General features: G+C 38.0%; 1 protein-coding gene across 2 annotated transcripts in view; it reads right to left on the minus strand.

The window, feature by feature from the left end:
* The window catches only part of LOC150091195 (integrin alpha-9-like), a 688,379-nt gene that overhangs the window by 297,202 nt on the left and 365,537 nt on the right, over positions 1–25,640 (minus strand). For both annotated transcript variants that reach the window (XM_090374615.1, XM_090374611.1), the window contains exon 10: positions 13,246–13,398. In XM_090374615.1, coding sequence (XP_090230741.1) covers positions 13,246–13,398 — 153 coding nt within the window. The remainder of the gene's footprint in view (positions 1–13,245; positions 13,399–25,640) is intronic.

Consider the following 25,640-nt stretch of genomic DNA (forward strand, 5'->3'; position numbering starts at 1 on the left):
CCGCTTTTCAGCACAACTTATCTAGATCCAGTTGGAGTAGCATACTGTCTTTACTGTCGTTAACAACCCTGCCAACCTTTGTATCATCTGCAAACTTGGATATTAAACCTGATATACCTTAATCAATATCATTGATAAATATACAAAACAACAATGGGCTCAACACAGAACCCTGGGGAACTCCACTAATAACATTTGTACATGAAGAGCAGTGTCTACTGATTACCACTCTCTGGCATCTCCCACTCAACCATCCCTTTATCCATTGCAGCAACTTGCCCTTACTGCATACCTCTCCAATCTGTACAGCAGTCTTCCATGTGCAACAGTATCAAAAGCTTTCCTGAAATCCAAGTATATATCAAAATTATTTTTAGCATTCAGTTTCTTTGTGAACACGTCATAGTATTCAATCAAATTGGTCAGACAAGATATCCCCTTTAACAAACCCATGCTGTGTCTTAACTATCACTGTAGACTTGCCTAGATGATCCTGCAATGCTTCTTTAACCAGCAACTCCATTATTTTCCCCGGAACACAAGTTAAACTAACAGGTCTATAGTTACCCGTCTCACCTTTTGAACTGCCTTTGTGAATTGGTGATTGCATACCTCCAGTCCATTTGCACACCTCCCCTGAGTCAAAGGAAGCTCTCAATTATGGCTAAGGGTTTGCTTAATTCCTTTGCTGCCTCCTTAAATATAACAGGATAGATCCCATCCATCCCAGGTGCCTTTTTTATGTTTAACTTCAATTTATCCTCCACTTTACTCTCAGTTATTAAAAAATCACTTAGCTCCTGTTAGAGTTTGATAAACTTCTGGCACTCCCATCATTGAATAACTCTTCGTGTGTGAATGTTGATGCAAAATACTCAGTTTATCAGCTACCTGAGCATGATCATCAATAGTCAACCCATCTATGTTAAGTGGTCCAATCTGATTCATCCCTTTCCTTCTAGAGTTTACATAAGTAAAGAACTCTTTGCTGTTTTTCTTTGCATCCTTTGCCAAAGATTTCTCATAATCTGCCTTCACCTGCTTAACCTCCTTTGTGACTTGATTACCGACTATTTATATCTTCCATAGGCTTCTGTGTCACCTGATACTTTATATGCATCCCATACATTTTTCTTCTCTGCCACGGGCCTCATTAGTTCATCTGACATCCATTTAGGCTTAAACAGTATTTCTTAGTTGGAATGAAAACCCAAAATTAAGTCCCTGAAGGCTTTCCCATTCAGAATCCAACGTTGGTAGCATCATCAGTTGATCCCACTGTACAGAATTTAAAAACTGTCCGAGACCCCTGTAGTCACCTTTCCGAAAGCAAAAGCCCTTCCTTTTAGCCTTGATGGTAGTTACATCTTTAAGTAATTCCCACATCAGTACATTGTGATTATCACCCAGTGGTTCATTTATCTGCAAATTCTTAATGCATGAATAATCACTGCTGATAAACAGATCAAGAGTATTACTCTCTCAAACATGTTGCTGTAGAAAACATGTCATCCAATAAATCCACAAAAGTCTTGCTAGTGTGCGAGTGACCAACCCACAAGTTCCAGTCAATATCTGGAAGTTAAAATCCCCCATTATCAGACATTCTGATTTACTGGCCCACTATTTCTCTGCACAACTGCTCATTATACATCAGATTCATTAGGCCTATAACATAACACCTACTCTCATTTTTCCTTTCCCAGTGCTTATGTCACACCAAACAGACTTAACATTGCATTGTCCACCAACAGCAATTGGATGCACTTCGTTAGATTTTATGTTTCTTAACTAACAGTATTACCCCTCCTCCCTTCCTGTCCTGTCTATCCTTTCTGTACACATTTTACTCCCCAAATTCCAATTCTGCACTGCTTATGTCTGTGTGACACCACATCTCTGATATCCCAACAATATCTGCCTTTCATGCCTTGATCAGCACTTCAAATTTATTAACTATACTCCTAGCACTGGTGTACAAGCACCTGTTTCTGCTCTCAGTTACCCTAATACAGCCTATGTATTTATTTGTCCCACTGTTCTAGAAATCTACATTGCCTTGCTTTGCTTTACAGGCTGCTGCTCATTCTAATAGAAGCAGTGCAAGAATCACTTTTGCCTCTGCCTGCGGCCACTGTTAACCTTTTAGTCTGTGTACCCCTCCCCCAAACTAGCAGTTTTCCAACCCATCTAACACTGCCTCAATAGCATCAGCAAATATTCTTGCACCTTTTCTATTTAAGTGTACCCCATCCCTATAGAAGCAGTCTCTCAACAAGCACAGACCATGCTGAAAAAATCCTACCTTTTGAGCTTTGCACAAAATCTCCTGGGCTGACTTGATCGACAAGGCTCTCATTATATAGTCCCTCCTATCGTGTCTGGACAGAACTGCAGACACTTTCACATTCAACCCTATCTCATGACTTTTTTTCAACACTGACCTGTACTGGTTGAGTATATCTGCAAATCTCTTACTCTTAATGTCATTAGTTCCAAAGTGTACAACAATATCACCTTTTGTTCTGTTAAAAGATGATATCTGCTCTACAACATCATCAAATTTTGCCTCTGGCAGACATACCCTGGTCCTGTTCCAAATATATACAGGGTGGTCCAAAAGTAACGGCTTTTTTTTTTAATTTTTATAATTTAAATAACTTCTTAATTTTAAGCTTTTTTTCTGTTCTTATTATTTTTTTTTTGTTTTCTAATTTTCTGTTTCAGATTTGAAATATAATTTTATTCAAGGTTACCCTAAATAAACATGGATTATCATTTAACAAAAAATGACAGCAGTTAAGCATTATTACCAAAACAACAATAATGGAGCTATAGCTGCTTGTTTGTTAACAGAAGAATTTAATATTTGGCAAATTCAAAGTTGTAATATCATAAGACTGGTCAGAAAAATCTGAAGAAACTGGAAGCGTAAATAATGCAAAAAAAAAAAAAAAAAAAAAAAATCAGGAAGGCCAGTTTCAGTAACAACAGTAGAAAAGTCGGATGAATTAAAACAAGCGTTGGTACATCTCCTGAAAAATCCAGTCAACATCTATCCGCAAAGTTGGGTATTAGTAAAAACAGTGTTCTTCAACTCTTAAAAGAGAACAAGATGAAGCCTTACATTAATTAGGTGCTACAAAGTTTGCATAATGGTGATCAAGACAGACTTGTCAACAAGATGAAACCATAAACAATTTCAAAATTACACAAACAATTCAGGACAAATTTGCTGAAGTTGACATTGCAAAAAAAATCCTTGTCATGACTGCAGTCATGTCATGGATTTTTTTAAAGGTGGTCGGTCTTGTCTGATACTATGATGCAGTTAAAGGAAATGAATGCAAAAAAATAATTTTGATATCATAAATTAATACAGTGTGGCATTAAGGGAAGTTACTGCTCTGTATAAAGGGTGGTTGTTGTTTATTTGAGGGCTTTACATTGCAAGGGCAACATGGCCATAAGGAGCCTAAGTATGGTAGAGTTCAGTGCTCTGTTTTTTAGCTATATGGTTTGCTGTTAAATTTTAGAGTGCATTATAGATTTGTATCTGTTTAAGGAAAATAAAGATTTTGTTATCTGCTAGGAGATGAGCTATACTCAGAGTGTTTGTTGCTGAAAATGAGGCAAAGAGAGTTTGCTGTTCACTATTGTAAATGGGGCAATCAATGAGTATATGCTGTACTGTAAAATGAGTGTTGCAGTTTGTGCACTGTGGTTGGTCATTGGCTGCAAGCAAATAAAGAAGTGTCAGGTGCATGTGTTCTATCCATAATCGGGATAGTACAACTCAAGTCGGTTTCACATGTACTAGATCTCCATTGTTTTAGATTTTTTTTATACCAAGTAACTTATTATTGTCTTGACTCTGCCAGATGTGTTGCCATTGTTCAAGGCATCATTTCTTTATCATGTACTTGTAGTCAGATGCAGGTGTAATGAAGAATTGGTCTATAGGATCAGTAGCAGTTTTGGAAGCTAGGTCGGCTTGTTCACTTCCATAAATTCCAGCGTGACCAGGGATCCAACAAAAGAAAATGGACACTGCTCTTCATGGACTAATATTATTTATGGACGTTTGCTAAGTGTTCACAGCTGGACCTGTTGTTTCCTATATTTATTAATGATAACGATGGAGTTATTTCAGGCTTAATGTCTAAGTTTGCAGAAGTTACAAAGTATCATCTGGAAACCTATTGACAGTAATCAGGTTAAGCTACTGCAACAAGTCCTTTAAAAATTAGGCAGATGGGCTGAGAAATGTCAGTTCAAGTTTAACATTGACAAATGAAGGTACTGCTTTTTGGCAGCAGTAATCTCAGATTAACAAATCAGCTGTATGGTACTAGTACTGCGCTCAGTGGAAAATGAAGTCCTGTGGGTAACTGTGCAGTCACATATATGAAGTTCTCTAAGGAGTGTACACTGCTTGCCCAGCCATCTCATGGAGTTATTTCAATGATATACAGGAACTTTGCTAGCAGGGATGAAGAGGTGATTATCCCAATGTACAAGGCAATTGTCAAGCTTCACCTTGAGTGCTAGGCAATGGTCAGGCTAAATCTTGAGTTCTGGATACAGGTCTGTAGGCCTCAATTTAGAATGAATGCAGAGCAGCTGGAACATGTGCAGAGACAGGCAACAAGGTTGGTGAAGGGAACAAAAGGGCAGTATTACCAAATAAGACTTCAATTCTGCAATTTTCAGCATCTAGAGACTATGCACATCCACGGTAATCTGATTAAGATGCTTTTAATCCTTTGAATGGATTGAACAAACTCAATGTTGATGAGGGGATATAAATTCAAATTGAGGATGGATGGATGGTTCCAGGATAGATGTTGGAGGTTTGCCTTCAGCAAGTGGGTGGTTGATTGTTTGAATCAACTTCCATCTGTTGATGTGGAAGTGGGTAATTTGAATAAATTCAAGGAAGAACTAGACAAATTATTGGAGGGGGGGTATCTGAATTGGAAGGGGTATTTGGAAGAGGTTTTTTGGAAAGGGTTTTTTTCTGCACTGTCAGAGAACTTCATATCTGACTGCACAATTACCCCCAGGTCTTTTTCATTTTCCACTTTCCTCTATGTGTAGTACCACACAGTTGATACTTTGCTCTGGGGTTACTGCTACCCACATGTAGTACTTTGCATTTGTCAATGTTAAACTTCAATTGCCATTTAGACTACATTTCAAGTACCACAAAGGTTTGGAGCCTCATTTTAGAAAGGATGATTTAGCAGATCAAAGAAAAAATAAATATTATTTTCTGGTAAAATACCAACAATTAAAATAAATTCAAATATTGTGCTCTTAGACTTGCCAACTTTCCATTTTGAAACAGTCCAAAGTAGAGCTTACTCTACAATACAAATTGAGCAATTACTTAACATTTAAAATGTCCAGCATCTTCTACTAACTGAGTAAGTTTTATTATCATTTTATAAGTTTGTTAGTTTACAAAATAGTTTAGGACTAGAGCCTCAGGTTACGTAGGTAGTTAACTACCTACGTAACCTGAGGATGAAGGGATAGAGGGCATGATGTCTAAATTTGCAGATGATGTTAAAATTGGTAGAGTAGTTAATGATCACTGTCAAGATGAGCTTCTTCAGAGAGACCTAGATAGACTTCAAGAATGGTCAGAAAAATGGCAGCTGTGCTTTAATCCAACAAAGTGTAAGGTATTACACCTGGGAAACAGTAATCCCAAAAAAACTTATTCACTTGGTGGAGTTCAACTAAACCCAGTACTGGAGGAAAGGGACTTGGGTGTTACGATACGGTCAGACATGAAATTCTCTGAGCATTGTAAACAGGTTGCAAGGAAGGCCCATGGGGTCCTATCGATGATCTATCGAACTTTTGCAAGAAGAGATAGGGACGTGATAATCCCATTATATAAGGCTTATGTTAGACCACACTTGGAATACTGTGTTCAAGTATGGAGACCGCACCTAAAGAAAGACATCGAGCTTCTTGAAAGGGTGCAAAGAAGGGTAACTCGCCTGGTGAGATCGGCAAAAGGGCGTCCTTATGAAGAAAGACTTCGAATATGTGGGTTGCAGAGTTTGGAAACTAGACACCTTAGAGGAGATTTGATTGAAGTGTTTAAGGCTCTGAGAGGCATCAGTAAAATGAATGAGGACAAAATTTTCAAGATTATAAATGATGCTAGAACTAGGGGACATAAATTCAAGTTAGGGGGGGAAATGTTTAGATTGGACTGCAGGAAGTTTTATTTTAGCCAGCGAGTTATAAATTACTGGAATAAATTGCCTTCATGGGTGGTAGAGGCCGACAGTTTGGGGAAATTCAAAGGTCATCTGGATAGTACTTTCGGGTAAGGGAAGCGCATAGGATGACAGGTTTAATTTCCTTTTTATTTATATTTTATTTTATTATTATTTATTTATTTTTTTTTTGTTTTTATCATTGTTTTGTTCGGATTTTTTTTTTTTTTGGCTGGTGCAGCATAAGCCATAGGCTTTCTTGCACCATGCGGCCATTACTAATACTAACTAGCATACATATAAAGTAGTTAACTCCCTATGCAACCTGAGGCTTTAGCCCTAAACTATTCTGTAATCTAAATTACTCCACACCATCAGGAATCTCTCATATTGTGGAGTTATACTTTGCAACTGGGTTGTCATCATTACAACATCAGGTTACCTGCCCAGGTTACCTTAAATTTCAGAAGAGGGTAGGTATTAAAACTTATTTCCTCCTTATTTCCTTGTTATATTAAAACTTGTTAAATTTATTTTAGGTACTGCTTCCACTGGCTCTGCTGTATTCTCTTCTTCTGTTGTCCATATTCTAATATAAGTATATAGAAATTTAATACAATGTAAGCATTTACTAGAATAAAAAAATAATAAAATGGGAAGTTTTAAAGGATACGCCAAAGGAATTCTTTATCACTCCCTTTAGTACTATGTTTTCAACTCTTCTGAATTAATATGCCTTTTTTTCTTTTTTTTTACATATTTTCAATTATGCTGAATACAAAATTTATATATTAATATGTGTAAATGAATAAATTGCATATATACTGTACCAGTATCTGGAAAAAATGCCTTATATATAGGCAAATTTTGCACAGACTTTCCTTTTCCCTAAATATTCATACATAACTTGAGAAATCATCTCCTTATTCATATGCAACAAAGCATTCTGACAAATGATGATCTCATACCACAATTTCCTAAACTTTTGCAACTCTGACCTCATTTTGAGAGGTTGATGGAAGTCACCTCTCGGATCATCACAAACATCTTCAGGATGTCTTTGAACCACTTATACCATTCAAACACACTGGTATGGCTTAACATTTCACCACCATAAAGTTTTTAACATTTCATACATTATTAATGTTGCAGATTTTCTCAGTTTAAAAAAAAAAAATTTGATATTCATTTGTTGACTCACTGTAAAATTGTGATATGGCACATTAATGATATTAACAAAACTGGTTGTTACTCACAACTTGTCAGCCTGCTGTACAATCTCTGTACCACTATCTGTTGGAGGAAGTTTGAACAACAATATACACTTCTGTTTATCTTCAAACTCATCGAACATGACTGCAACAGTGCCAATTTGGAAACTTTATTGCCATACCTGGTGTGGGGGGGGGGGTAATACAGCGAGAGAGATTATTTACATTTTTGATCAATTTTAAAGGAAAATGCTGTTCTACTTTCCAAAATCTTTTATTGATGGGGATTAGAAAGAGTTTTATTCTAATTGATCTTCAAGGAATTTTCCACCCTATAAGGTGCAGCTAAATTATATGCGAATTATAGTTTGGCAAGAAGGACTAAACAGGCTCAGTAGCCAAGCATTCAAGAGCAGGAGTGCAGTAGTACATGCTGTTTGAGTAGACTGGGGTTCAACACCTGACTGCTGAATATGGCTGATCTGCCAACCTGCACTGGACCAGCGTTGGGAGTTTATGGCCCATTTCCCTCAACATGAATTGCTGAGGAGGCTTCAACCCTGCAGTTTACCTTTTTTTTTTTGAATGACTAAATTATTCATTATAATGGAAACACGAAACTGCATAAAATTATGTCATTCAATCATGAACATTCCGATCCCAATGATTTAAACTGAAATTTAAAGAATGCCTAGTGGAGAAACCTAACTGGAAAAAAATTTAGAAAATGTGAATTGGAATATCGTCAGTTTGGCTGAAACAAAAAGAAGAAATAAATCATTTATAAGCTTATCAAGTGGAAATTGGATGTACACCAATAGAAACAGTAAAAGGAGTGAAGGTGGAGTTGGCTTTCTGGTCCATAAAGATATAAAAAAAAACATTTTTGAATTCAAAAGTACATCACCAAGGGTGTCAAGACTACTACCCAGGATTTCTAAGAGGTACAAGCTAAAGGTTATAATGATTTATGCACCAATATCAAGCCATGATGATGAAGAGGTTGAAGAAATGTACACCAAAATTCAAAGACTTCTAGATGAATAGAAAACTCACTACGTTTTCATTATGGGGGGCTTCAATGCTAAGATTCGAAAGAGACAAAACAGCACAGAAAGGGGAACTATAGGAAATTTTGGAATTGGTGAAAGAAATGAAAGAGGTGAAAGACTTGTAGAATTTGAGAATCTCGAGGAATGTCACTAATGAACACTTCTTTCAAAAAAAGGGTGAACAGAAAGTGGACATGGAAGAGTTCAAATGGATTAACAACTAATGAAATAGACTTCATCCTCACTAACAGAAGATATATCGTGAATGATGTTACTGTCTTGCACAAGGTAAATGTTGCAAGTGATCACAGAATGGTAAGATGCACACTTCATATAGATGTAAGAAAAGAAAAGAAAGGAAAGGAAAAAATTGACTCGAGAAAATAATACAAAAATCTTTGAGATAACAGAAGAGGAGAAAAAGCAGTATGTACTGGAACTTAAGAACAAGTTTCAGCTTCTGTAGACTGCTCAGGACCAAGATATCGACGAGGAATATTACAACTTTCAGAAAGTGATAAAGCCCAAGAAACCTATAGGTAAAAAGAAATCCAAAGAAGAAAAAATTAGTCAAGAAACACTTGTCGTGATGAACCGAAGGCAGCAAATGAACACCAAGATAAACAGTGACAAGGAGAAAATTGAGTATAGTGAGTTATGCAAAACCATTAGAAAGAGAGTCAGAGAGGACATAAGAAAATTTAACACAAGAAAAGTAGAACAGGCATTCAGGGAAAACAAAGGATTTAAATCAGCAGCCATGAGCAGTAATACAGACAGACAAATGATACTGAAACTGAAGAATAGCGATGATGTACTTAGCAGAGAATGCATAATTCAAATAGCAGAAGACTACTATAAAGAGTTATACAAGGAGTTGGGGAAGATGGATCGCAAATTAATAACACACACAATATACCTGATATCCTTCCTGATGAGGTAGAACATGCATTGAAGAAAATGAACAAGAAAACCCCTGGGCAGGGGAAGATAAAGTTACTGTGGAGTTGTTAAAATTGAGAGGAAGAGACATGAAACAAAAACTAGCAAAACTCTTCACAAAATGCATTGGAAAAGGTGTGACACCTAAGAGTTGGAATAATGCAATCATAGTTTTGCTGATAAGAAAGGAGATAAATCAGAAATTATAGACCAATTAGATTGTTATCCCACATTTACAAGTTGTTCACAAGGGTCATTACTAACAGATTAGAAAGAATACTTGATGAGAATCAACCGAAAGAGCAAGCTGGCTTTAGGACAGGATTCTCAACTATGGATCACCTTCATGTAATATCACAGCTAATGGAGAAAGCAAATGAATATAAAACACCATTATGTCTGGCATTTGTGGATTATGAAGGCATTTGACTCCATACAGCATAAGGCAATGTTTCAGGCACTGGAAAGACAAGGCTACCCCAAATATTATGATTTTGATGAAAATATATGAGAATGCTACCTCCTTTATTAGACTAGACAAAGACAGTAGCAAATTTAAAATTGAGAAAGGAATTCGACAAGGAAACACAATATCTCTGAAGTTGTTCACTGCTGCCCTTGCGGAAGCTTTCAGAAGCTTAGACTGGTCACAAAAAGGAGTCAATGTGAACGGAGAGTACCTAAACCATTTGCACTTTGCAGATGACATTGTAGCCATAAGCCATGATCCCAAAGAATTAGAGGAAAATCTTAATCAGTTATGCACAGTTAGTAAGGATTTTGGACTAAAGATGAATATGGCTAAAACAAAAGTAATGATGAACAAGTATACCACATAAAGGGAAATAATGATTGAAGGAACAGTAATTGAAAAGGTGGAGTCGTATACTTATCTGGGACAAGTCATTAGCTGTAATAATGATAAATGTCTGGAAGTCAAGAGAAGAATAAATTTTGGATGGATAGCATTCAGGAAATATAGTCACATACTGAGGAGCAATATCCTAATTTGTCTGAAACGCAAAATAATGAACCAATGTATACTCCCCACCATGACTTATGGAAGTGAAACATGGGCACTCACCAAAAGAATGGAAGAGAAGCCGAGAACTATACAGTGAAGAATGGAAAGAATTATATTGGGAATCAGACCGTTAGATAAGAAGAGAAACACATGGATTAGGCAGCAAACTCAAGTAAAGGACATTCTTATCAAAACTAAAGAACTAAAATGGTCTTGGGCAGGACACATAGCTCAAAGATATGATGACAGATGGACTAAGAAAATAACAGAATGGTACCCAAGAGGAGCTAGAAGAAAACCTGGAAGACAACTACGGAGATAGACAGATGAAATTCATGAGTTTGTGGGTAGTAAATGGATGGCCATTGCACAAAACAGAAGGAACTGAAAAGTTGCTGGAGAGGCCTTCATTCTGCGGTGGATTGAAAATGGCTGATGATGATGAAGAATGGAGAAACCAATATTCAACTGACAAAATCTTATTGAAGTTAAATAGAACAGCATCAGATGGGGAGGCATATAAAATTTAAGCATTTCACTTAATTATTTAATGATTAAATTAGAGGAATGAACATGTTGCAGCTGTTGTTTTAGAGACCAAAAATTTTTATGACAGGCAGTTAGACGGTAAGTCTAATTATTTGAGTATCCAAATAGACCAAAACTGAAAACAGAATAGGTGATTTAGAAGAGTTAATTGAAAGATTAAAATATTTAAGACAGACCTCTTCCAGTATGACCAATAAAAATAAAAAGTCCAAAACAACTTCACTCCTGAAATAACAAAAGTTTCTTAACATTCTCACCAGAGTAATAATAGAGAATAAATTCAATGAAAATTATGAAAGAACTCCAGATACTCATAATAAGAATCAGAAAATTTGTGGTTAGTAAATCTGTAATTGTCTTTTTTTTTTTTTTTTTGCTAGTTGTTGGCGCATCGGCTTCTGTGGCCATAGTGCACCTCCCAAGGTTTTTGCAGTACTTTAATCCAAGCCCGAGGTGGGATTTGAACCCGCGACCTTTGGGTTGCCAGGCAGGCACTTTACCCACCTGGCTAGCTCGGTCGGCTGTAATTGTCAAGCAACCAGGGATGCCATAACAGGTGTGATCACTATGCACAGGAAAGAGCAGTTTAGAAAATATTCAAAAAATACATCATTACAATAATTAGGTGCGTGTGTGTGTGTGAGAGAGAGAGAGAGAGAGAGAGAGAGAGAGAGAGAGAGAGAGATTCCCTCCCCAAGAGGAAATAAGTTAGATAGCAACTGCATTGAAAAAGTGAACTAAAAGATCAGGTATATAAACACAATAGTTTTAAAATTAAGAAAAAAGAAAGGTTATTCTGGGCTAGTGTTGCCTTTCAGAGGTAGAGATTTAATTTACTTTAACCAAGTTTTAGGAAAATATAGAGTTTTGATTATTGATTGCCTTAATATTAAGAGAAACAGCAACTTTTTAGTTAAACCTTGTAATGTGTGCTTAGTCCATTAATCTAGGCTAAACAATGACCATCAAATGTCTTTCCTGAAGCACTAAAGAACCTAAATAATTCTGGACTAATTTTAAATTGGAGAATTACCTTTCTCTGTATTCAAGAGAAATAGGAAGAGTCAAATATTTACAATGCAGTTACAATAATTAGTATTGTATTTATTAAATTATATTCACATATTACATTTTATCTATTAAACTATACTTTACATCACTTTCACAGAAAGACCCAACTGTTCATTTTGTATGAAAAATTAACAGTTGTATTATGCCATGTTATTTAAGGTCTTCAGATAAGCATAAATGATAAAAATGCTTTCACTACTGAAAACAGTAAAACATTTTCACTATTTATTGTTTGTATTAAACCATTGTGACTAACAATAAAAGCTTACTTTTTGCCAAAAGTTTATTATTCAAAAAATGAATTTTTTCAGCCTTGTAACTAGCAAACTACATGAAGAGCACACAATCTCTGCTCCTTTGGGAGGCTCTGTACACAAACAAATAGGTACATGTATAATATAAAGGCACACACGAGAGAGAGAGAGAGAGAGAGAGAGAGAGAGAGATGCACACAGTTGTCAACTTTTCACTATCAAAAAGTTAGAGATTGGGTAATTGTAAGCAGGTGAAAAAAAGGAGCAATTTGCAAAATCAGGTGTGTTTGTTTTTGTTAAGTCCACACTACATAAAAATTAAATTTCACCAACAACATACACATTTTATATGAAAATAAAGCCAAAAGATGGTTAACAAATATGGCAATTTTCAAACATTAGATAACCTATGATATTTCTGAATGAGGATTTATGTTTACACTGTTGGACAAACTGATTGTAACTACAGGAACAATATAGTTGCAGACTTTGTCCCTTCAGAAATACTGAGTCAAATTTTTGTTCATAATAATGGCCATGTAATTTAGACTTGGTTTTCAAGGGCATTTCCAAATCTTCACCAGAAAGAGAAAATCTGGTGTGTGTGTGTGTGTGTGTGTGTGTGTGTGTGTGTGTGTGTGTGTGTGTGTGTGTGTGTGATTTCCCCTATATATATATATATATATATATATATATATATATATATATATATGATAAATACTCATATATTTTACACAATACACTAGGAATATATTTTGCCATAATACATTCATTTTATAGTTATATAGTCAAAACAGTTTTTCTCCTCACCTTGCATTACCATTTAGCAATGAAATGTTTCTGTATAATTTCAAATAAACACTACTTAAAAAAACAAAAAAAAAAAAAAAAAAAAACACATACCACTCCATCTGGACCATTGAATATGTAGACATAAACTCTTCCTTCATCACCACCATATTTGCTAGAATATAGAGGGGCGCCAACTAATAAATCAGTATAATCATCCCCATTCAAATTTACTCCCAGTACAGCTGCTCCAAAGTATTCACCTATCTAAAAAAACAGAGAAAATAATTCTATATTTTTCTAATTACTTGTGAGAAAATTATAACATTTAAATAACATCAGGTATTATTTTCATTATTCATTCATTATTACTAGTATATACATACCACACAGCAAAATATCTGACAATAAACGAAATGTAAGCAGGGTGTTTCTAAATTGCACAGACAAAACCATAGGGATAGTTCTATTTACCAAATGATTTTTTTTTTTTTTTTTTTGATTTGGTAGTTGTTGGCGCATCGGCTTCTGTGGCCATATTGCACCTCCCAAGGTTTTTGCAGTACTTTGATCCAAGCCCGAGGCGGGAATCAAACCCGCGACCTTTGGGTTGCCGGGCAGGTACTTTACCCACTCGGCTAGCCCGGTCGGCTTTACCAAATGAAGTAGACAAGTTCAGGTAAATGCAATATACAATTTTGAATCCTTCAGATGCAAGTAACACAGAACAGAAATCAACAAACCTCCAATTTGTCTCACTTCCATTGAGGATCCATATGCTCCAAATGCTGGCACACTTGGGCACTGCTATAAGCAAACTCCACAACCCTCAGATCCAAACAATTATCACTTTTAATTATTCTGGCCACTAGAAAGTTCCGCTGCCACTCTAGGAAAGCCCTACATGCAAGTCATGGTTGAGCAGATGGGCTGAGAGGTGGCAAATGAAGTTTAACATTGACAAATGTAAAGTACTACACATGGGAAACAGCAACCCCAGAGCAACGTATCAACTCTGTGGTACTACACTGACAGTGGTAGAGAATGAAAGGGACTTGGGGGTGATTGTGCAGGCAGATATGAAGTTCTCTGAGCAGTGCAGACGGGCTGCAAGAGTAGCTCATGGAGTATTGTCAATGATATACAGGAATTTTTCCAGCAGGGATAAGGAGGTGATTATTCCATTGTATAAGGCAATGGTCAGGCCACACCTAGAGTACTGTATACAGGTCTGGAGGCCTCATTTCAAGAAGGATGTAGAGCTGCTGGAACGAGTACAGAGAAGGGCAACAAGATTAGTGATTGGAACAAAGGGGTGCTCTTACGAAGAAAGGCTTAAGTTTTGCAAATTACAGTGTCTGGAGACTAGGCACCAGCGAGGTGATCTGATAGAGGTGTATAAAGCCTTGAATGGTTTAAGCATGCTCAATGCTGATGGGATTCTTCCTCTAGCTCAGAAAAATCACCTGAGAGGGCATAAATTCAAATTGAGGAAAGACAGATGTAGGATAGACGTGCGGAAATTTTCCTTTAGCCAGCGGGTGGTTGGTTGGTGGAACAGACTGCCATCCCTTGTGGTGGAGGTTGATAGCCTAAATAAGTTTAAGGCTCAGCTGGACAGGTATTTTGAACGAACAGAGGGGTGAAGTGGAAGTGGGTTTTTTTTTTTTTTTTTCTTTTTTTTTTTGGCTGATGCTGCATAAGCTTGCTTTCTTGCATCAAATGCCTCTACTAATGCTAATGCTAATGCTAAGTCACTATAGAACAATACCTCCATCCTTGTAAATGAGACCAACGAAGAAAAAGAGTTGCCATTCAACACAGACAACCTCCCTAGAGAAAATTTCTCACGAGTATTTACAAAATTAAGCCAGATCCCACTAAGCTGTTGAAGCTCATTTAAGTGACCTTGAAGGAACTCCTCCATGCAGATAAACTGAAGGATTCCAATTTTTAAGCACCTCAAAGCAACAATTCTGAACCTCATCAATTTTAGCAGCACAGAAGCCCATAAAGCATATCTCCCTATTTGTATTATTGTCAGCAGGAAGTCCAACAACCAAGAGCAGGTTATGCCAAATGGATAACTCCTATTCACTCTGCAAACAAACCCCTCCCACCCAAGATCATTTAGCGAGAGACTACAACAGAATTTATAGACCAGATTTATTTTGGCAAATGTATAGGGAGTCAATGTAATATTTCCTTCAGTGATACCAAAATCAGCCTTAATTTCCACAAAAAACCCACTGACATGCACATTCTGTTCTTGATTTCTTAACAATCATTCCTGCAACATTAATTTAAGAGCCTGGCTCTAAGGGTTCTGAACAACTATAGTCTCCCCACCATTGTCAGGAATCAGCCCCATAGATCAATTAAGTAAAAGATAGTCTCCTCAACAATGACCCCCCCCACCACCACCACCACAATTCACCTGTTCATTATTAAGAGAACCATACAGCATTTTTGAAACCCAAATGTCAGTGGGATCTGTTAACAAGAAGTACATTTCACTAGCCATCTTAAGCTTAAGCAAGTGCTAAGGGCCAAACATTCTTCCAAATGGAGGTTGAGGACTGCCTAGATGAACATTTCCCGACCTGAAGTCCACATTACTTATGTAAGTGGTCTGCAGGGCTTAACATTAAAACAGGTTTTTTTTTTTTTTTGCAGAAGTCAAAAATCCTATTAACAGCGACGGGAGATAGTTATGTCTACAATGGTCTAACGTACTCTGTCCAATCAAAACATTACGTTCACCCCATTCTTTAGGAATCAGCCATTCTTGACATGTCACATTGAGAACCAATAAATGAGATACTGCAAGTTTGTGGTTCACATGAAGTACTTCATTCATTTGGGCAAGGGAACTTTAAGAAGCAGCCCCCCCCCCTCCAAGAGAGGGGGGGCTGCTTCTTAAAGTTACATTAAATTACCTTGGTTATAAGCCATGTAGACATAGATAATAATAATAAGCAAGTTAAAAATACTACATAACATTAACTGGGCACTTACCATTAACAAACTTGGGTAATCTTGAAATTTTATTTAAAAATAAAATTCATTCTTTGGTAAAAATTTGTTGAAAATATATTAATAACTTTTTCATTCAAGTTTTGTGTACTGTTCAAATTGGTATTGCTCACTCTGCTGTCCCTTTGCCTTGTTTTGTGACCTTTAAAAAAATGGGTATTGGCAACCTGCCAATTGACTGAACCTCTGGGATCAAAATGTGGAACTGTGTAGCGCACAGTTCTGCCTATGGTTGAACGTCAAAGTTGAATATGATTTTGTGTTTTTACTAGTTTATTATTGAAATCATTACTGGAAATAGAGAATGAGTATAATAAATACAGGACCTGTTAATAAAAATATTCATTGCATTGCATTGTTCTTCACAAAATTTAATATAACTCAATTAATATTAGCCTTTAGCATTAGCATACAATGCAAGAAAGCAAGCTTATGCAGCATCAGCCAAAAAAAAATTAAAAAACCGCTCCTATTTCATTCCTCCGTTCGTTCCAAATACCTGTCCAGCTCAGCCTGAAATTTATTTAGGCTATCACCGTCCACAACAAAAGATGCAAGTCTGTTCCACCAATCAACTACCCGCTGGCTAAAGGCAAACTTCCGCACATCTATCGTACAACTGTCTTTCCTAAATTTGAATTTATGTCCTCTCAGGTGATTATTCTGAGCAAGACGAAAAATCCCATCAGCATTGAGCATGCTCAAACCATTCAAGGTTTTATACACCTCAATCAGATCAAGTGGCAGGTGCCTAGTCTCCAGGCACTAATCTGCAAAACATAAGCCTTTCTTCATAACCCTTCGTTCCGTTCATTAATCTTATTGCCCTTCTCTGTATATTCGTTCCAAAAGCTTTACACCCTTCTTCTAACTCCACTGACTATATTTAGATTTAAAAACCTGGGGGGTGCTGCAGTTCCACAGTCCCTACCAACGAGCCGCCTCTGCATCTGAATGGCATCACTGCACCATTAACAATAGGGTGGAAGCCTTTTCTGATGAATCATGTCATGCTATGTCAAATGGACGGTAGATGAAGAGTACAGTGCAACCTGCAGAGAGGAACAAATTTGATATCCTCTCCAAAAGAAACAGGCAGGCAGTGGCATTATTTTGGTATGGGAGATGTGTTCTCTTAGAGCCCTCATACTCATAGACCAGTGCTTCTCAACCTTTTCCATGCCAGGGTACCTGCCCACCCACCAAGGAGAGGCCAAAAAGCCTTGAAACGGTACCATCTGGGTGGTGGTATCTGCCCAGAATAAGTAACAATAGTCCTCCACTGGCAAAGCATTACTTATTCATCTATCTTGGTAGTTTACTATGTTAAAAATTATGCAATTGCACTAACCCACAAGTCAGTAAACTCCTTTGTAGTCTAAGGCTCTAGCGAAAGAGATGTCTTTTAGTCTAAAATATTGTGGGGTTATACTTCATAACTGGGTTGTCACTTGCAACACCAGGGTACCTGCCCACCCATCAAAGAGAGGCCAAAAAGCCTTGAAACGGTGATGTCTGGGGTGAGCTTGATGCTGCTCAAGTGGCGCCTCCATAGCCAGGAGCAGCAGTGCACACGCTTCTTGATTAGACCCGGGTTTGAGCCCGTGAGCCACCAAACACGGAGGATGCAGAAAGGTCAGGGAATGACCACCGCATATACCCGGAGCAATATGGCCTTAGTTGCTAATGCTCCTAAAAGCCAAATAACAGCTGCTCAAGTTACCGAGAACAGGTAACAACAGTATTCCCTAATGGGGAAGTGTTGCCTATTCAAGGAATCTATGAGTGAGGCATAACTGATCCTTTCCTCTTTCAGCAGCATTGCTTCCTCTCCTACTATCACTTTTCTCCACCTTTTTGCTTTCCTAAGTCTAATAGGGTCAGAGGGGTGGATAAGAGTTTTTTTATTCCATACCTTTTTGCAAACAGTGCAGTCTGGGTGGTGGTATCCGCCAAGAATAAATAATAGTCTTTCCCATTGGTGAAACATTACTTATTCAAGGTAATGCAATATCATGGCAACTTGTTGTGAAGGTATTCACAATATGAGATATAATTAAAACAATGCCAATTCATGTACCTTGGTAGTTTACTACGTATAAAAATGATGCAATTGCACTAATCCATATTCATATTCTAAGGCTCTAGCCTAAAAGATGAGTTTTAGTCTAAACTACTGCACACCATCAGGCATCTCGCATTGTGGAGTTATACTTCACAACTGGGTTGTCGCTATTGCAACACCAGGGTACCTGGTGTTGCAACAGCGACTCACCAAAGAGAGGCCAACAAACATCGAAACAGTGCCATCTGCAGGAGCTTGATGCGGCCCAAGTTACCGAGAATAGGCAACAACAACCTTCCCTAATGGGGAAGTGTTGCCTATTCGATGGATTTATGAGCGAGGAGTAACTGCCCATTTCCTTTTTCAATGGTATTTCTTTTATTCCTCTCCTACTATCACTTTCCTCTACCTTTTTGCTTACCTAAGTCTAATAGGGACAGAGATGTGGATAACAGTTTTTTATCCTATGCCTCTTTTTGCAAACAGCGCTGCCTGGGTGGTAGTATCCACCAAGAATAAGTAACAATAGTCTTCTCCATTGGTGAGGTGTTTACTTATTCAAGGTAGTGCAACATCATGGCCACTTTTTGTGAAGGTATTCACAATATGAGATATAATTAAAACAATGTCAATAAATTTACCTTGGTAGTTTGCTATGTATAAAAATGGTGTGATTGCAGTAACCCACATGTCAGTAAACTCCTTCATAGTCTAAGGGTTTAGCCAAAAATATCTCTTTTAGTAATATAATAAATAATAAAGTAATAGGATGAAATTGTAGTAACCAATCATATTGGTCAAACATTATTTCCCCTTAAAAAAAACCCATGCTATGTTTGAAGTATGGGGTAAAGGGAAGGGTTTTTGGCTTTCTTAAAGGTAACTACCATGGTCTCAGACAGTTTTTTAATTCTATACAGTGGGAACAACTGATGATGTTACCAACAGCAAATTCTAAATGGGAAGCATTCAAGGAATTAATCTTGGAAGGTACTAACTAAGCTTCTGATACCAACTAAGAAATACTGTTCAAGGTTTAAGCCTGAATGGATGTCAAATGAACTAATGAGACTTATGGCAGAGAAGAAAATTGCATGGGATGCCTATAAATTATCAGGTGACACAGAAGCCTAGGGTAGATATAATCTAGTCTGTAATCAAGTCACAAAGAAAGTTAAGCAAACAAAGGCATATTATAAGAAATCCTTGGCAAAGGATGCAAAAAAACTAGCAAATACTTCTTTACTTCTATAAACTCTAGAAGGAAGGGGATAAATCAGGTTGGACCACTTGATAACAATGGTTTGACTGTTGATGAACATGCTCAGATACCTGACAAACTGAATGAGTATTTTGCATCTACATTTGCACAGGTAGAATTCTGTAGGGATGTGGATGCCAAAAGCTTATTAAGCTCTAACATGAGAACTAAATGATTTTGTAATAACTGAGAGCAAAGTGGAGGAGAAATTTTTGAATCTAAACATAAGAAAGGCACCTGGGATTGATGGGATTTATCCAGTTATATTAAAGGAGGTGGCAAAGGAGTAAGCAAAGCATTAGCCATAATGATGAGAGCATCCTTACACTGAGGGGAGGCCCTCAGGGACTGGATATGTGCAAATGTTTCCCCAAATCACAAAGGGGGATCAAAGGATGACATGAGTAATTAAAGACCTGTCTGTTTAATTTCTGTTCTAGGAAAAATAATGGAGTCACTGGATTAAAGAAGCATTGCAGGATCATCTAGACAAGGCTGCACAAATAATTCAGACACAGCATAGATTTGGTAAGGGGGAAGTCTTGTCAAATCAATTTGACTGGATACTATGATGTGGATGGTTGGTTGTTTGGGTTTTAATGGTGCATCAGCAACTAGGGCTATAATGTGGCAAAACCATGTCCCATACAAGACAACAGCAAAAATTTCAGTGAACTAATTACTTAGGTCACTATGTCAATATGTATAAAAATATATATTTATATAGAAGAGAAAAACCTAAAAAACAGCTGACACATTGTCGTTGTTAAATAAAATCTGACTGAGTGTATAAGGCTCAGTCAGAAGAGTAAAAACATTAAAATACGTAAAAATGTTCCTGTCTATATCGTGTACATTCAGATAAAATAAGACAAATGGCTTAAACGGTGTCACAATCCTCACACATAGGAGAGTCATCTGCCCTCAGCAAGAATGCATGCATAAAATAACTATGTCCTATGCAGAGGCGAGCTAGAACAACATCCTCTCTGCGGTCCCTGCACAAACTAGACTGCCAGTGTTCGATAACAGGCTTTATCTGATATAGCTTGTTTGTGACTTGCTCATGCCAAGATTATTGCCACTGGGAGAGTAATTTATCATATATTAGCTGCCTGTAGTCTGTATAGCGGACTAACAGTCAAAGAATGTTGTGGGGGTTCTGGTCCACGGCATCTGCCAATTTATTACCTCCAAATCCCAATGTGGCTTAGGACCAAGCAAAACAAAGGTCGAAAGAACACTCAGAAAGATAGTGTAACATCTGCTGGATCCGGGTCAGCAATGGATGAGGGTTATACTTCGTCCCCGATAAAGCCTGCAGTATACTTAGAGAGTCAGTATACATCTTTGGTACTTGTCAGTTTTAATGTGGTCCAAGGCTAATTGTATAGCATACAACTCAACTGTATATATGTTGCATTCATAGGAAATCTTCTCACATATAGTGCGATCTGGGAAGATGGCAGCAGATCCAACAGATGACTCTGTCTTCGAGCCATCAGTAAAGACAGGCAAGGAGTCAGGTACTGGGCATGGTGGGCAGCATAGAGTTGTCGGTAGACAGATGGTGGGGTGGTAGCCTTACTCCAATTTTTGATGGAAAAGTTGTATGATGGAAGTAGTTGCCTTGGTGACTGGGCAACGTTGTCTACTGTAATGCTGAGCTCTCTGAGCAGCTCTTAGACATGGATACCAAAGGGACAATTGGAAGTCTGACAGGTGTTATAAAAAGTTTCCCATTGTGGCTCAAAAATGGATGTCTATGAAGGGTTTACTGGCAGGGATTTCAATTTAGAAGTATATTTTAGTGAAAACTGCTTTCATCACAGGGACAGTGGCAGTTCGCCTGCTCTGACATATAAACTCTGGACAACTAAATGCCCCAGTAGCAATACGAATGGCTTGGTGGTTAACTGGATTTAGCCACCCTAGTAAGCTGTTTCTAGCTGATGTGTATACTTGGGACCCATAGTCTAATTTAGATCGGACAAGTGCATTAGCATTAGTAGAGGCATATGATGCAAGAAAGCAAGCTTATTCAGCATCAGCCATAAAAAAAAAAAAAAAAAAAACCCACACCACTCCCATGTCACCCCTCCGTTCGTTCGAAATACCTGTCCAGTTGAGCCTTAAATTTGTTTAGGCTATCAACTTCAACAACAAGTGATAGAAGTCGGTTCCACCAACCAACCACCTGCTGGCCAAAGGCAAATTTCCGCACATCTATCCGACAACCGTCCTTCCTCAATTTGAATTTATGCCCTCTGAGGTGATTATTTTGAGCAAGATGAAGAATCCCATTGGCATTGAACATGCTCAAACCATTCAAAGCCTTATACACCTCTATCAGATCACCTCGCCGGTGCCTAGTCTCCAGACTACGTAATTTGCAAAACTTAAGCCTTTCTTCATAAGAGCAACCCTTTGTTCCATTCACTAATCTTGTTGCCCTTCTCTGTACCTGTTCCAGCAGCTCTACATCCTTCTTGAAATGAGGCCTCCAGACCTGTATACAGTACTCAAGATGTGGCCTAACCATTGCCTTATACAAGGGAATAATCACCTCCTTATCCCTGCTAGAAAAATTCCTGTATATCATTGACAAGACACCATGAGCTACTCTTGCAGCTCGTCTGCACTGCTCAGAGAACTTCATATCTGCCTACACAATTATCCCCAGGTCCTTTTCATTCTTCACCACTGTCAGTGTAGTACCGCAGAGTTGATATGTTGCTCTGGGGTTACTGTTTCCCATATGTAGTACTTTACATTTGTCAATGTTAAACTTCATTTGCCACCTCTCAGCCCATCTGTTCAACCTTTCCAGATCCTGTTGCAGCAGCATAGTGTCAGTAGTGTCCTTAACAACCCTGCCAACCTTTGTATCATCTGCAAACTTGGACATTAAACTTGATATCCCATCATCAATATCATTCATAAACACCGAAAACAACAACGGACCCAACACTGAACCCTGAGGAACTCCACTAATAACATTAGTCCACGTTGAGCAGTGTCCATTGATTACCACTCTCTGTCTTCTGCCACTCAACCATCCCCTTATCCATAGCAGCAATTTGCCTCCAATGCCACACTGCTCCAATTTGTGCAGCAGTCTTCCATGTGCAACAGTATCAAGAGCCTTTCTAAGATCCAAATATATAATATCAAAGTTATTCCCTGCATCCAGTTCTTTTGTGACTACATCATAGTATCCAATCAAATTGGTCAGGCAAGACCTGCCCTTAACAAAACCATGCTGCGTCTGAGCTATAACTGAATTCTTGTCTAGATGATCCTGCAGTGCTTCTTTAACCAGTGCCTCCATTAATTTACCTGGAACAGAAGTTAAACTAACAGGTCTATAATTACTTGTGTCAGCCTTTGATCCTCCTTTGTGAATTGGGGTTACATTTGCACATCTCCAGTCTATGGGTACCTCCCCTGAGTCCAAAGAAGCTCTCATAATTATGGCTAGGGGTTTGCTTACTTCCTTTGCTGCCTCCTTTAATATAACTGGATAGATCCCATCCACCCCAGGTGCTTTTTTTATGTTTATCCTCAACAATCTCTCCTCCACTTTCCTCTCAGTTATTACAAAATCATCCAGCTCACTGTTAATGTTTACTTTACCTACATCATTCTCCTTCCTGTATAACTCCTCATGCGTGAATGTAGATGCAAAATACTTGTCTAGATTGTTAGCCACCTGAGCAGGATCCTCAACTGTTGAATCATCAATATCCCGTGGACCAATCTGATTCATCCCTTTCCTTCTTGAGTTTAAATAGGTAAAGAACTCTTTTCTGTTTTTCTTTGCATCCTTTGCCAAGGATTTTTCGTAGTCTGCCTTTGCCTGCCTAATCTCCTTTGTGACTTGGTTACAGACCAACTTATATCTATCATAGGCCTCCATGTCACCCATTAATTTGTATGTATCCCATGCATTTTTCTTCTCTGCCACATGTCTCATTAGTTCATCTGACAACCATTTAGGCCTAAACCTTGAACAATATTTCTTAGTTGGTATGTAAAACCTGGTAGCCTCCAAGATTAGTTCCTTGAATGCAAATTAAGAAAGGATAGATGTAGAATAGATGTGCGGAAATTTGCCTTTAGCCAGCGGGTGGTTAATTGCTGGAACAAACTTCCATCTGTCGTTGTGGAAGTTGATAGGTTAAATAAATTTAAGGAGGAACTGGACAGGCAATTGGAGGGTATGGTGTGATTTTTTTTTTTTTTTTGGCTGATGCTGCATAAGCTCCTACACTGCTTTCTTGCATCAAGTGCCACTACTACTACTACTACTACTACTGCTTCCCATTTTGAGTTTGCTGTTGGTAACATCATCAGTTGGTCCCACTGTATAGAATTTAAATACTGTCTCAGACCATCATAGTCACCTTTACGAAAATAAAAACCCTTCCCTTTACCTTTGATGGTAGTTACCTCCTTGAGTAAATCCCACTTCAACACACTGTGATCACTGCCACCTAGTGGTTCATTTATCTGCAGATTCTTAATGCATGAAGAATCACTACTGATAATCAGATCAAGAGTATTGCTCCCTCTTGTTGCCTCACGAACATGCTGATGTAGAAAGCAATCATCCAATAAGTCCACAAAAGCCTTGCTAGTGTGCGAGTGACCAATCCACAAATTCCAGTCAATATCTGGGAAATTAAAATCCCCCATTATAAGACTCTCTGATTTACTGGCCCAGTAAATCAGAGAGTCTTATAATGGGGGATTTCAATTAAGTGCATGGCAAAGGCAGAGTAAAGTGCAGTGATCTGCACCAAAGTTATTGGAGGAGATAGCATGTAGGAGATTCGATCCCCTCATGCACTTTGTCCGCAGTTGATGGATATGTGGTAAAAATGTTAACGTCCTATCGAATAAGAGTTCCACTGGAATGATGTTTGGTCTGAACTTGAGTTCTGGTCCAGGATGAAGGTTCTTTGTGACAAAAGTGTACACAGACAGTCTTCTGAGGCAAGAACCTGAAACCATTAACCACTGTTCAAGATTTGACACAATCAACGATGTGCTGCAATTGTCTTTCGATAACCCTCACGTTGCATGACTGACAGAAGATGGTAAAGTCATCAACGAAGCGGGCACTGTTTACAGTTGGAAGTTGTTCAGTAGTAGAATTAACTTTGATCGCAAAAAAGCATAACACTCAGGACTGACCCTTGGGGAAATCCCTCCTCTTGACAGAAAGATTGAGAGAGAGAACAGAAGCTATGAACTTGAAATGAATGGTTCATTAAAAAATTTTTAATAAAAAAGGGTGAATAGTCCCTAAAACCCACATCATGCATATCCTTTAAAATTCCAAATCTCCAAGCCATGTCATATGCTTTTTCCATATAAAAAAAAAAAAAAAAAAAAATTTACACAGAGTGCTAGTGTTTAAAGAAAACATCTCGGATAAATGTTTTCAGTCTTATAAGAAGGTCAAATGTTGACTTGTTCCTTCAGAAACCACACTGCTCTTTGGAAAGGAGGCCATTTGCTTTTAAATACCACATAAGACGGGCATTCACCAACTTTCCAGGATCTTGCACATGCAGCTTGTCGAGCAATTGGACAGTAATTATTGGGAAATTCTGGATCTTTCCTGGCTTCAGAAAGGAAAGCACAATTGCCTTATGCAGGAGTCCGGAAATTCATCTTGAAGATACTCTGTTTTACAAACAGAGCAACTGATCCGTGGATTCAGATGAAAGATGTTTAATCATCTCATAATGTAGGGGTCATCTGGCCCTGGGATAGTGTTAATGCCACTTTCATTTCCCATTCTGTGAAGGGTCGATTGTATTCTTCACATGTTTCTTTTCAGCATTTTGTTTAAGGGCCAGAAACTCGGGGGGGGGGGGGGGGGGTGTTAAGATGTTTTAGCAGACACTTTTGCAAATATCTCCCCTAGAGCGTTTGCAAGTTTAGGTGATGAAGCCTGGTTAATGGAAGATGTGAAATGGATCCAAGATTCCTTCTGACTCTGATATCTTACCTAATGTGCTTTGGTACATTGTGCGCATGTTTGAAGGCTATTAAATTATCTGTGGTGGGATAACGACGAAATATTCCCCATGCTTTGTTTTGAGCCTTTCTAACTGCTGTGCATTCTAAATTCCA

This window comes from Mastigoproctus giganteus, chromosome 1 (genome assembly GCF_048544385.1).
Source record: "Mastigoproctus giganteus isolate SK-2022 chromosome 1, ASM4854438v1, whole genome shotgun sequence".
NCBI lineage: Eukaryota > Metazoa > Arthropoda > Arachnida > Uropygi > Thelyphonidae > Mastigoproctus > Mastigoproctus giganteus.